This window comes from Limulus polyphemus, unplaced genomic scaffold (genome assembly GCF_000517525.1).
Source record: "Limulus polyphemus unplaced genomic scaffold, Limulus_polyphemus-2.1.2 Scaffold1099, whole genome shotgun sequence".
In the NCBI taxonomy this organism is placed as follows: domain Eukaryota; kingdom Metazoa; phylum Arthropoda; class Merostomata; order Xiphosura; family Limulidae; genus Limulus; species Limulus polyphemus.
This window is the reverse complement of record NW_013666709.1, coordinates 257,800-270,242: the sequence shown is the minus strand read 5'-3', so window position 1 is coordinate 270,242 and position 12,443 is coordinate 257,800. Positions and strand designations below refer to the sequence as shown.

General features: G+C 32.3%; 1 protein-coding gene across 5 annotated transcripts in view; it reads left to right on the top strand.

Annotated features, from left to right (window-relative positions):
* Nucleotides 1–12,443, top strand: part of LOC106462130 (14-3-3 protein zeta-like) — a 51,484-nt gene that overhangs the window by 3,681 nt on the left and 35,360 nt on the right. The window contains exons 1-2 of one of the 5 annotated variants that reach the window (XM_013922022.2): nt 7,403–7,551; nt 9,181–9,491. In XM_013922022.2, coding sequence (XP_013777476.1) covers nt 9,198–9,491 — 294 coding nt within the window. In that variant the 5' untranslated portion in view covers nt 7,403–7,551; nt 9,181–9,197. Of the gene's footprint in view, nt 1–7,402; nt 7,552–8,339; nt 8,388–9,180; nt 9,492–12,443 lie in introns of those variants that run through there. The other 4 variants (XM_013922021.2, XM_022389278.1, XM_022389277.1 and 1 more) reach the window with 4 other exon arrangements.

Here is a 12,443-nt window from a genome sequence, read left to right as displayed (position 1 = left end):
AAACTCGAGTACCCAAGCTCCCAGCGTCACGTGACGTTAGTAACACGCCACGCGCTTCTAGAACGTTCATGAAGCGACGGGAACAATGTGTAATTGAACTGCGGACAGAATATTGTTGAGTTGAGCACGAGAGACGTTCGTTATGAATTATAGCGTTTGTTATAGCGCGACTGTTGAAATTCAGTGTATTACACAGTTGTATTCAGAAAGAATAAACCAGTTTTATTTAAGAAAGGACTTGTAGTGGTAAAGTTTCTTCGGAAAGAATTTTTACGGAAAATTAACTAACGAACGGAGACGTAACAATATGAACACTGGTTTCGTTGTTACCTCTGACTATAATCTTGAATTAAGAATTCTTCACTTTCCGATGCTTGACAGTTTAGTATGCTTTTTCTATGATGATAATGCTTTGAGTATCTTAAAGATATTGGCTTTCTTCAAATCAAGGATCCATGGTTGTCAAACAAGGGTTTCTTCTTATGATAAAGCAACAAGACTGGAGAGCCACTGGTTAAGTGAATAGAGGGAAAATGAGAATGTTCAAGAATTTAACCTTAAATAGTGAAAGTCTGTATTAAAATGCAACGTACAGCCACATGCATAGATAAAGAAAGGTCATGAATACTTGGTTATAACTATTACCAAGCAACTCTGTGTACTGGTCAATTAACATTTTTGTAGGTTTCATGTGTGCTCACATCCTAGAGTTATTCCTTAGTGCTCTAAAATTCTCATTCCCCAAACTTCATTGGATCTCTGATTGACTAATACCTTTAGTTCTGCTGCCCACTGTCATCCATGCAAGACATCATATAATATAACACTTCATACTTTATAAACTGGTAATATCTCTTTCCCTAATACCTGATTATAGGTAGATAGAGCTCAATTCAAGTATGAAGGAATAGGGTTGAGACTGAAAAAAAATATTCCTACAGATATGAGCTGACTCAGATTAGGTGAGGTCAACCCCTATTTTTGACTGTTAGAATCCACTAATACTTATATTGTCTTTACTTATAGACCTATTACAGTTACAAACCTAATACTAGTGTTTGGTGAGTCTTATAAAATTTTCATCTTATGGATATTACTTTCCACCTCCCCTTTCTTGGTACACTTACATCCTGCATTTTCGTACATCATCTCTGCAACTTGTGCTTATTACAATATTTCAATCTGCATAATTGAAAATATTCTATCACAACCAAATGAAACATTGAGTATCCCAAGTTTATGTTATGATATCTAAACCACTGTCTGTGAATTTCATTTACTATTGATAATTTCATCCATAGGCACCTAGTTTTGTTTTTGCCATTGGGTGCTTTTAAACTGGTTGGTGGAGAATATTTTCAGCATATCTTTAAACTTCTTTCAGATCCTAGATATTGAATATTTTGGCTATCCTGGTAGCTTAACAATTGAATGATTATTAAAACATAGTTATAAACTAGAGTATAAATATACTATGCTTGATTAAATTACAATACTTGTACTCATCTACAAGCCATCTTTATCAATGTCCCAGTATAAAAACATTACATTTCATTTTACTTTCTGGATGACACTGTCAACAATCTTATTTACATCTAATTCTCTGAAAGGGTCTGGGTGAACATTAAGAACGATTACATTATTCAGTTTCGCCTGCCCCATTAGTGACAAGAGATAGTTTTTAAGTATTCTGAGGCTGGAGAATGAGCATTCAACAGCACAGGATGATACAGGTACAGTGAGAAGGATTCTTATAAACTTGCAGTACTCTAGTAGCATATTATTCAAATGTTCATTTTTTCAGCTTTTAAAAATAAATGGATATTGTTATCACTGGAAACTGTGATACTTTTCTGTTGAGTTATATCCAAAACCATGCCTTGGTGAAGTTTCAGTCTCTGCTTATTTAAGTCATTTGCATAAGTCTTTTATTTGTTCGACTTTATCAGTCTCGCTGCCAGTTGCAAATTGTTTTATTTGTGTCAAATATTCTTGAACATCTGACTGAAATCTTAAACCAAGACCCTTATGACATGATTGAAACTGCATTGAATAATATATGATGCACATCCATCTGAGTTATTAAAACATAGAACTGCTTCCTTTATCAACTTGCCTATGTGCTTTCCTTTGAGAAAACAGCCAGGATTCTTCAAGATTAAACTGCATAACCTTTGCACAATTTTCTTTCCACAAATCCTAGAAACCATTTTCTCTGAACAAATGTATCATTGCCTTTAGAGAAAAAAAATATTTTATGAGTGTCAGAGTTTTAATTATGAGTGGGCTGAGAATTCTTCTATAGTATGTGTCTGTGACTTGTTGGCGATAAATTCGAACAATAAATGGACAGCACACAACCCATTTGTTTTAAAATAATATATTCAAAACAAGTCAAATTATATATACAAAAATTCTTCACATTATAGAAAATCACAGTTTTATCTAAATCTAAATAATTCTCTTTTCTTGTTAAATGTCCACTAATACTAATTCAATTACTTTAGAATCCAATTGACAAGACGAATTGTTTTTCTCTACTCCTATCAGAGAATAATTCACTTACATTACCCTATGGGTTATCGCAGTTGTATCTCGAATTTTAAATAACTGTCTCCTTTTCGTCAAAGTCCACACACACGGTTTCAGTTACTTTAGAACACCCTTTGACAAGACAAATTATTGTCCTTATCTCTATTAAACTGTGAAACTCACTTTAAAATGTCTTCTGTTATGGCTAATCACTCACACACCAGCTAACTTCACGTTTTCTTCCGCTAACTAATTTTCTGACTGAACTACACTTACTTTTTCTCTACTTCACTTAAGTTGCACTCGCTAGTACCTATATTTATATAACAATCAATGAGGCCTCGAATTTTCGACAAATTACGCGAGCGGCGCTATAATGAAACAATACTCAGTTAAGGTAACGAGAAAAATACCGAAGATTCGAGTAATGTGACGTCAACAATATTAGTAGAGCCTAGACAACAATGTAATTGCAAACACAATATACGACTCATACAGAGTTACGAAATTTGTCACAACTAGCACTCTTAAAACAATCCATCTTCAACACTCGTCTCTTAAAAATTAAACAATTATTAAATATTAAGTTACAAAATAAACTAAATAATAATACTTACAATATATAGTCTTGTATATCCAATCCTGCACTTTTTGAAAATGAGGATGTTCTTTTATAGTCTGGTGTTAACTGAATCTACTGGTTCAAAAATAAGTCGAAACAGATGCACATTGAAAAATGTATCAAACTTATGAAGTTGAGTAACAACTCCATTGCTTTTGCCCCAGTATCAAATAAACTAGTGCTGTAAATTTCCTCATAAATGTCAGTTGTGTATCATAGTTTGAAGCCTGATCTCGGGGATATTATGAATAAACACCATCTTGTGAGGCATAAGAGGAAAAAAATGTTGTGCAGGAGCTTTCACTTCTTATAAAGTCTTAAAGTTGGCCAGCTTTTTTGAGAGCTTCTAATACAAACTATTGACCCCAGCATTCCAAATAAGAAGTTCCAAAAAGGCTGTATTTGTTGCATAACATCTCACACAACCAAGTTTGGTGAATGGTACCATACAATGCACACACACACAGCTATTGTTTCTTCATGCTTGACCCTAGCCTGTGCTCCAGATGGCAACTACTAGCATTTGCAACCCCATCACATTTTTTTATGCCAGAATTGAGCTGTAACAGTGCATCCTTTAAAATGCTAAATAATGTATTAGCACCAGTCAGAGGTGTACCATGAAATATAAAAAAAGCTCATAAACAGAAAAATCTTCTTTAACAACCCTGAAAAAGATGAATGCTTTTAACAGAACTATCTGCTGTACAAAATTGCACAGCTTTGTAGCACTACATTTTACAGAATAAGTATTTCATTAATGATTTCATGAGACATCCATTTGTAAGACATTCACTGTAGCCATTTTTAAACTCAGGAATATCTTCAGTATGTACACATAGCAATTGAGCAAAATTCAAATTTTCATTTGTGTGTCCACACAAGACCACTTTTGGTGCCGCTAAAATCTTCAAAAAGTTTGTTTGTTTTTAATTTTGAGCAAAACTACACGAGGGCTATCTTCACTAACCGTTCCTAATTTAGTAGTGTAAGACTAAAGGGAAGGCAGCTAGTCATCACCACACACCGCCAACTATTGGGCTACTCTTTTACCAACGAATAGTGGGATTTCCCGTCACATTATAACGCCCCCACGGCTGAAAGGGCGAGCATGTTTGATGGGACGGGGATTCGAACCCGCAACCTTCAGATTGCGAGTCGAGCGCCCTAACTACCTCGCCATGCTGGGCTACAAAAAAGTTATTATTTCAGCATTGAAACACTTTCTTGCTGTATATCATGTTTCTTGCTTACTATCATAAGACTACCCAGATGTTCCCCCTTTTCAGATGCAAATACACTCTGATCAGCAGCATGATGTATGTAAGACATTTTGTTGGATGTTAATCTTTCTAAAGTTATTTATATAAGCAAAAACCATTATTCACAAAAGCTGCTAATGATTCTTTATCCCTCCTTGTAGATGGGAGGTAATGTCCAGCAGCAACAGCCTTGTAGTATACAGAACAGGATACAGTGTTACCTAGCTTTCTTGAAAATGTCTCCCTTTTTGTTTATTCTCGTTGTTATTCAACATATTCAGTAGTAAATTCAGCAGTTAAATCATCAGCTCTAACTGCAGGTTCTACTGTATTTCTGAAATGCTTTTGGTTCCTGAAGTTCCCCCATAGTGATTTTAAACACAAATTTACCCATTTTGTTTCACCCTGGCTCAACTCACTTGCATTACCTTACCATAAATTAAGGTGCACTAGTCTAATTCTGTCTCCCAGTTTTACAGTGTGTAGCCATATAATGTGCTATTGCTATATAGTAGTACCATTGTAAAAGTATGGTTTCAGAGCAAAGTTGTTTTTCTTATATAACTTAGATCATAAATAGATGTATCATGTAAAACTAAAATGACTGTGGGCATGGGTGCTGAGCATCTGCTAATTAGTTCAGGCAGGTGCTTGAGCCCTGGAATATCAACATAGTCTGTGTTTATGACTTCACACTCATGAATATTTCAATTCATAACAATTGAAACAACTTACTCTACTTTTCATGAGAAACACCTGATAAAACAACGCTTTCTCTCAGACATAGCGTGAGACGCTTTGTTAGTATTACCTCTTCCAATAAAATTCACTACCTTTCTAAACTGAAATATTCTTTTACTAACATTATGGAAAATAACAGGTTTTCACTATATTTTCAAACAATGTTTTTCAGGTTAGTTATCACAATTAGCTTCATATCACAGCCTCAACATCAATATCAAATCATTTGTTTCCATGCACATGTTGCTTACTGCTGCGTAATAGATCAGTTCATAATACATAATACTCATTAATCATTTGCCTATCCACATATATTGCTATATACATATACTACCAATACATATTGTCATATACTCAAGTACCTTATAACAGATTGCCTCTATCTCTGGCATGAATCACTTTAGTAACCTTCTCAGGTTACTATTCAAACCTATTACCCCACCTCCCAGTGATTCAGTGGTAACTTAAGATTCGGGTTTTGATACCCGTGGTAGGCAGATCACAGATAACTCATTCTGTGCTCAACAACAACCAAGCTAATTCAGTCCAAAGCTATTTTTCATCAATGAAGGTGTTACCATATAGCAGCAATTAAGCTAACTCAGTTATCATTTCAGGCATCATGAAATAAATTATCAATAGCAGAATTCAGCCAAACTAAGACTTTCAGTTAAAATTCAAGTCAGCCAGGATTAATACTCGTGCTGTTACTACTGCATATCAGCTTACATACAGTAGTAACATCTAATGTTCTGTAAAACTTTTGAATCATTAATAAGTAGCAAGAATGTCATTGAATATTTTGGTAAAATTGAATGGACTTGGTGTTCAAAATACAATAGGAGAAACCTCATTTGTGAAAAATGAGAGTGAGTTTATAAGCTTTGTCTCAATGTCTTGTAATGTAGAACAAATTCCATTGTATCTAATAAGCAGTAATTATTAAACATTGCAACATAAGTTATATGGAATAATTTGGAAGTGGAAAGTTAATCATTCGGAGATAAAAGTGTCAATTTTATTGAAAATTTTGAGCTTGAATGTTTGATTAAGGTAGTGTGCTCTATTTTTAGTTAAAGAGCGTTTTTCCAAAGTGAGTTCTGATAGATAAATTGGTTCAGTTGTGTCAATTGTTTTGTTATAGTATTATTTACACTTTTCTTCCTATTGATAAAAAAAAATCTTTCCTCAACAATTTCAAGATCTTTTAGTCAATCTAGTAATTCAATGCTTTACTTTAGTAAACACAAATGGGCTTTCTGCTGTATCCACTGCGGGAAATTGAACCCAGAATTTTGGTGTTTTTATTCTGTAGACTTACCATTGTCCCACAGGGGGACAGTTGTGTCAGGTGTTGTCAGGAAAACCTTCATAATTCGGTATAAGAATATTATCAATATATATCTACAAGCACAACTGATGTGCAAAGCTTTAATACAGTTTTTATTAGTAAGATTTGTTTTGTATGAGAATTCATTAAATTTCATGAGCTTCTAGAAAATTTATGTCCCTTCGTGAAGCCTCGAGTGTTTACTAGATGTGCGGTATTCTTGTATATAAGACCGCCAAGAAGTGACGGCAACAATGTAATTGAATTGCAGACCGAGATAAGAGACAATAATTGAGTCAAGCGCGTGAATCATTCGTTCATTGTGAATTATGGCGTTTGTTTAAGTTATAGCGTGACTGTGGAAATTAAGTGTATTGCAAAGTTGTATTGAGAAGGAATAAACTAGTTTTATTTAAGAAATGACTTGTATCGCTAAAGTTTCTTCGGAAAGAATTTTTACGGAAAATTAACAAACGAACAGAGGCATAACAATACCATAAGCAACCGCGCAATAACTATATAAGCATAATTTATTTAAATCACAAATATAGGGGGTTCGACCGAACCCCCTCCCTCCTGCGTACATGAATTACAAATGAAAGCATAGTTGTTAGCTGCTTTATTGCTGGGAGTAATAAAATTTTTACTATCTACATAATCTAAGTATTTATTAACTTCTGTCTTACTCATAACATGTTCATTGTTGTTAATAATGAAATTGTTTAAATATGTATGTTATGCGTTTATGAATTACTTTCTTCTTTCCTTCTGTTTACCATTTTTTAAGTAGAATTACTTTAAGTTTTCTTTCTTACTTCATTTTAGTGAAACTTCGTTGTGTGATTAAGTAATTTCCGTATTATTTGTTTAGTGTGTAACTACTAAAGTAATTTACTCTGATTTACTCACACCGAGCATTCCCTGTACCTGTCACCAAGCAACTGGTAACGTCATTATTTCTGTCATTACTTCTGTATCCCCGTAGTCGTAATAATCTTCCAGGCCGGCTGAAGTCGTACAAAGTCGGAGAACGTCTTTACCACATACCACTACTAGGCCATTTGGTAAATTTGTTGATTATGAAACTAGCATGCGTTATACTTATACTTTTATAGTTTAAAATATGTACGTTAGATAAAAAGTTAATTTTATTACAACTATTTCAAATGATCACAAAATCAGTTTATCACTTTTCACTTTCATTGTAAAGTATATTTGATTAAGTGCTTCGTTAGAAATATAAATTTAACTTGAGGCTTAGGCCTACACTAGACTCTTAATCATGATTAAGCTAATGTCTTTGCCGCCATTTTGCTGACTTTAGTCTGTAAATTTTAGTAGGGATGAGCCGATATAAATAAAATATTATCATAATATTGCATCAGACGTGTATCGCGTTACAAACTGTGTTTTAAAAACATCTGTAGTGCTTAGTCAGCTAGTGGTAACACGACACTTAATTACATTTACACATAAATGCGAACAAATATCAAATTCAAATTTTGAATCAAAGTTAAGAAACTGCACGATAAAGTGAAATTTTATATTAAAATATAAAAAATGTGCTTTATTCTATCTTTAATTTTTAAATTTATTATTTTGCTAGGAAGTCTTATTTCATAATTTATGTTCTGTTGCTGTCCAAGAACTAATATTTTAGTATAAATATTGGGTCTTTGTGTTCAATGCACAAGATTTAAAACACTTCTACATCGATGTTTCTTTGAATTAATTGACGGTAACTTTACCATGAAGATTTTAATAAAAACAGCTTATATTATCATGACTACAGCACCAGAAACTAACTTCTGAAAATGACACCAATATTGCACTGTCCAGAGTGATTAATGGCTGTTAACTCAATGGATCTGGAAAACCTGAAGTGCTAAGGGGGTCTGATGTAGGCTGTAAATGTCGCTGTAGAATGCCATTAATGAAATGCAAGCTTTTAAAAATATCTTTTGACATAAGAGTTGAGAGCATTTTAAATATGTTTGACTTCATGTTTGAAACTGTTATATGAGGTTAGGGCATACTCTTTATATAAAGTAATAACTACAATTTTATTCAAAAATTATGATTATATAAACCTGTATACTCCCTACTCAGAAAAATAATGGTTTTTCCTGCATAGTTCTGTTATACATGTATAAAGTTTGCTTTTATCTATGTGTAGTTACAAAATTTTAAGTAAATGCTGTTTGTTTTGGCATTAAAACAAATATAAGTAGGTTAGATTCACAAAATGTGCCTGAATCTGATCACATACAAAGGTACAGCTTTTACAAACTAAAAATAGCCTACAACTTGGAAATATTTTATGATTAAAAGTATACATTTAATAAAATGATTTATTCATGGAAAGCTTATTTAAGTTAGTTGAATGAGTGGTTCTTATTTGTGTGAAAAATTCTAATTTATAGTTCAGCACAATATACTTGCAATCATACATTATTTTATAAATTTTGCTTAAAAAAAACTAAGCATACAATTTTACTGCAATACAAAATGTGTGATTGAAAACATGCAATAACTACCCAATAACTTTTAAAAAGCATAATAATGTAATTGCCTGAAGTTTGTGTCATGATCATATCAGACAACTGACATGGGAGTACTTTATAAAGAAGTTAGGACTAGATTATTTGGGAGATAATATTTTCCTTTGTAAATTTTTGTCTTTATGCTTTCAGTATAAAATATCTGTAAAATGGATAAAGACGAACTGGTGCAGCGAGCTAAACTTGCAGAGCAGGCCGAGAGGTATGACGATATGGCTGCAGCGATGAAACAAGTTACTGAAATGGGTGTGGAATTAAGCAATGAAGAGAGAAATTTGCTGTCTGTTGCATATAAGAATGTTGTAGGGGCAAGAAGAAGTTCCTGGAGAGTTATTTCCAGTATAGAACAGAAAACTGAAGGGAGTGAAAGAAAACAACAAATGGCCAAAGAATACCGTGAAAAAGTTGAAAAAGAATTAAGAGAAATATGCTACGATGTTTTGGTAAGGCTTAACTCACTGAGTTTCAACACTGCTGTTTCACCAGTGACTGTCTTAAAGCTAAAGTTAACCCTTTCACAAATCAGGAAAATAATCAACCAATCAAAATCAGTGTTTTTGATTATTCCAACTATTTAAGTTTCGTGAGCATAATCAATTGAATGTAATTGATTAATCCTTTTGATATGAGTAGTACAAAATATACATCAGAACATTTTAAGAATTGCATTCAAAATTTAAACTACTATATTTTCAATATATCAATAAACTTGACATTCAAACATAGTTTACAGCTCAAATTTTAATATGTAAATGTTAATTTCATATTTAAAATATATATTCATTTTAACATTTTCTGCTTCCCCTTTTAAAGCATTGTAAATGTGAAATTTCTTATACATATCTCCAAGCTAAACTGTCAACTTGTAGTGAGAAAACTGTTTTATGGAGATATAAACAACAAAGCAAGTGCCACATACCATGCCTCCCACAAAGCATCCTGTTTTCAAAAATTGTCATAAATATTCTCTCTCACTTACTGTATTGTATTATTTGTAACTAATAGAAAGTTAAATGACAGCTATGGAGTCTAAAGGCTAAGCAAATTTTGGCATTGCTCTTTGAATACCTCTGTTGGAGATGACTAGGTATGATAATTATTTTAAGCCAGTTCTGTTTTAGTTAGAAAGCCACATAAATTATATAGATCTTAGGACATTCTATTTTATATGTGCATGGAAATATTTTATATTCTAAGTTGGATAATTGAAATTATATATTCTCAGATCACATCATCGTTACATTAAATTAGGAATGCGTTTTGACGTTGACTTAATTTTACGAGTTCAAAACCTTGAAAAGAATATTTTAGATGTGAGTAGTAAAATAGCTTATTATATGTATCTGTTGTTTATAAAATTAACTAAAATGTAATAATTAGAAGTAATTTAAAATGAGGTAAAATACTAATGATCAATGATATCATGCACTAAGCTTTAGCACAGTCGTGTAACTCAACATGAGCATTCTTCTAAGAGGATCCATAGTTAACACAAAGCTGCCTGGCGTAATAAATTGCTATTGTCGTAGTCTGAGAGGATCAGAGTTCAACTGCAAGTAAACTAAATTAAAAAATCTATTAGCTTAGGCTGTAAAAGTAAATATTGTGTAATTGTCTGTTACAATGTGCACAGGTTTTAGAATGAAAAAAGTAATTTAGATTTATTTAGTATTTTTTGTGGTGGTTACAAGGTTGGGCAAACTAAGTTTGTATAGAGGTAGGTTAGAGAAAATAATAGATAAAATATAAAGTTTTATGGAAAGGAAACATTTGATATTTATTTAGAAACTTTTAGAGTTTATGAAAATGAAGTTTGAAAATCACTTTGCACTCAGCACTCCGATTATATATATTTGCATACAAATCTTTAGTAAGAATACTAACCTAAAAATTCTGATTTTGTGTACGAAAGTCTGGTAATGATTACTGAAAGCTCGACATATTTTGTGAATATACACGTACAATATTAAAACTTAGAGTAGGGATACTCTCATAATTACTTGGTGGTTACTAGGTCTTTGTAATCCACCAAGTTAATGAGGCAAACAGTGATCAGGTTCCACTAATTGTCTAACTCGAAATATGTGAAACATACACTTTAAACATAAACATTTTTTAACTTAATTAAAAATTTTTTGTTAAACTTATCATTTATTATTAAAACTACTGTGTATGCCATTGGTCTTCAATAGATGCCTTGTGGGCTATGTCAGTTTCTTGAAAGCCTTATTTGTGGCCCATGTGCTGTGATCAGATATTGCTAAATCAAATAAAACTATGTGGATGTTCATTTCCCCAACAACCTCAGGCCCAAGCCTTGGCTTTATGGTCATTATCTAAAGTGGCTCAGTGTGGAAAATAATTAAGTATCTCTGTACTCATTAAGCAGCATGCCCATAAGCAGTGACCTGAAAGCTATGTCTTGCACTTATGTTAGCAACAATACAATCACAGGTGTTGTGACATCCTTCACTAGTACATATTGGTTAAAGAAATTTTGAAATGAAATATGTATAATTAAAACCAGTATAGATAGTAGTATTTATCTTATTTGTAAAAGTAACCTCTGTACTCCTTTCAGAAATGGTCTAAACACATACTGGGGCAAAATTCATCTTTAAAATCCATAATTTCAAATTGTGATGTGAAATCACCATGCAATGTAATTACTTTAAAAAATGAACATGGAAACTGTTAAGTTTAATTACATTTGTGAACTATACATAAATAACCATGATATAATTACATTACACAAGGGTATGTGGTAACTAACAGTTTAGATAACTACAATACCTACAAAAAAGAAAGAGAACTATATAGCAAATAGATCATGAGAAAGAAAGTTCCAGCTTTAAGGTGATATATATATGATTTTGTAATATTTTAAAGTTTAGAAAAAATTGTTTTACAGTTTATGTATTTTTTTACTTGATAAAATGTTAAAGGGAGTCCAGGGTAGCAAAACCTCCTATAAGAAGTTGGTTTTTGGTAATTTAAAAGGAATGAAACTGTGTTTTACTAGAATAAAAAAATTATACCTGGTAATACTCACTAGATCAGAGTAGGAGAAAAATAGGGCTAGAGCTTTATTTCTAAATTTCAAAAAAGTCAATCTTATTATGAAAACTGGAAAATAAATTTTAGTTTATTCAGAAACAATTGTATCATGTACACATTAATTGACAAAGATATGTACTTCATACTGTGATTCTTAAAACTCATTTGATTGAATATGATCAGACTTGTTCATAGGCATGATTTATAAAATATTCAGTGCTAATATATTTATTGAATATTTAGTGCTTTTACAGTCTGCCTTGTGATTTGGTAGTATTAAATAATAATTTGACCACCTCCCTCCCTGGAACTGTGAAGCTATACATGTTAGAACTCTG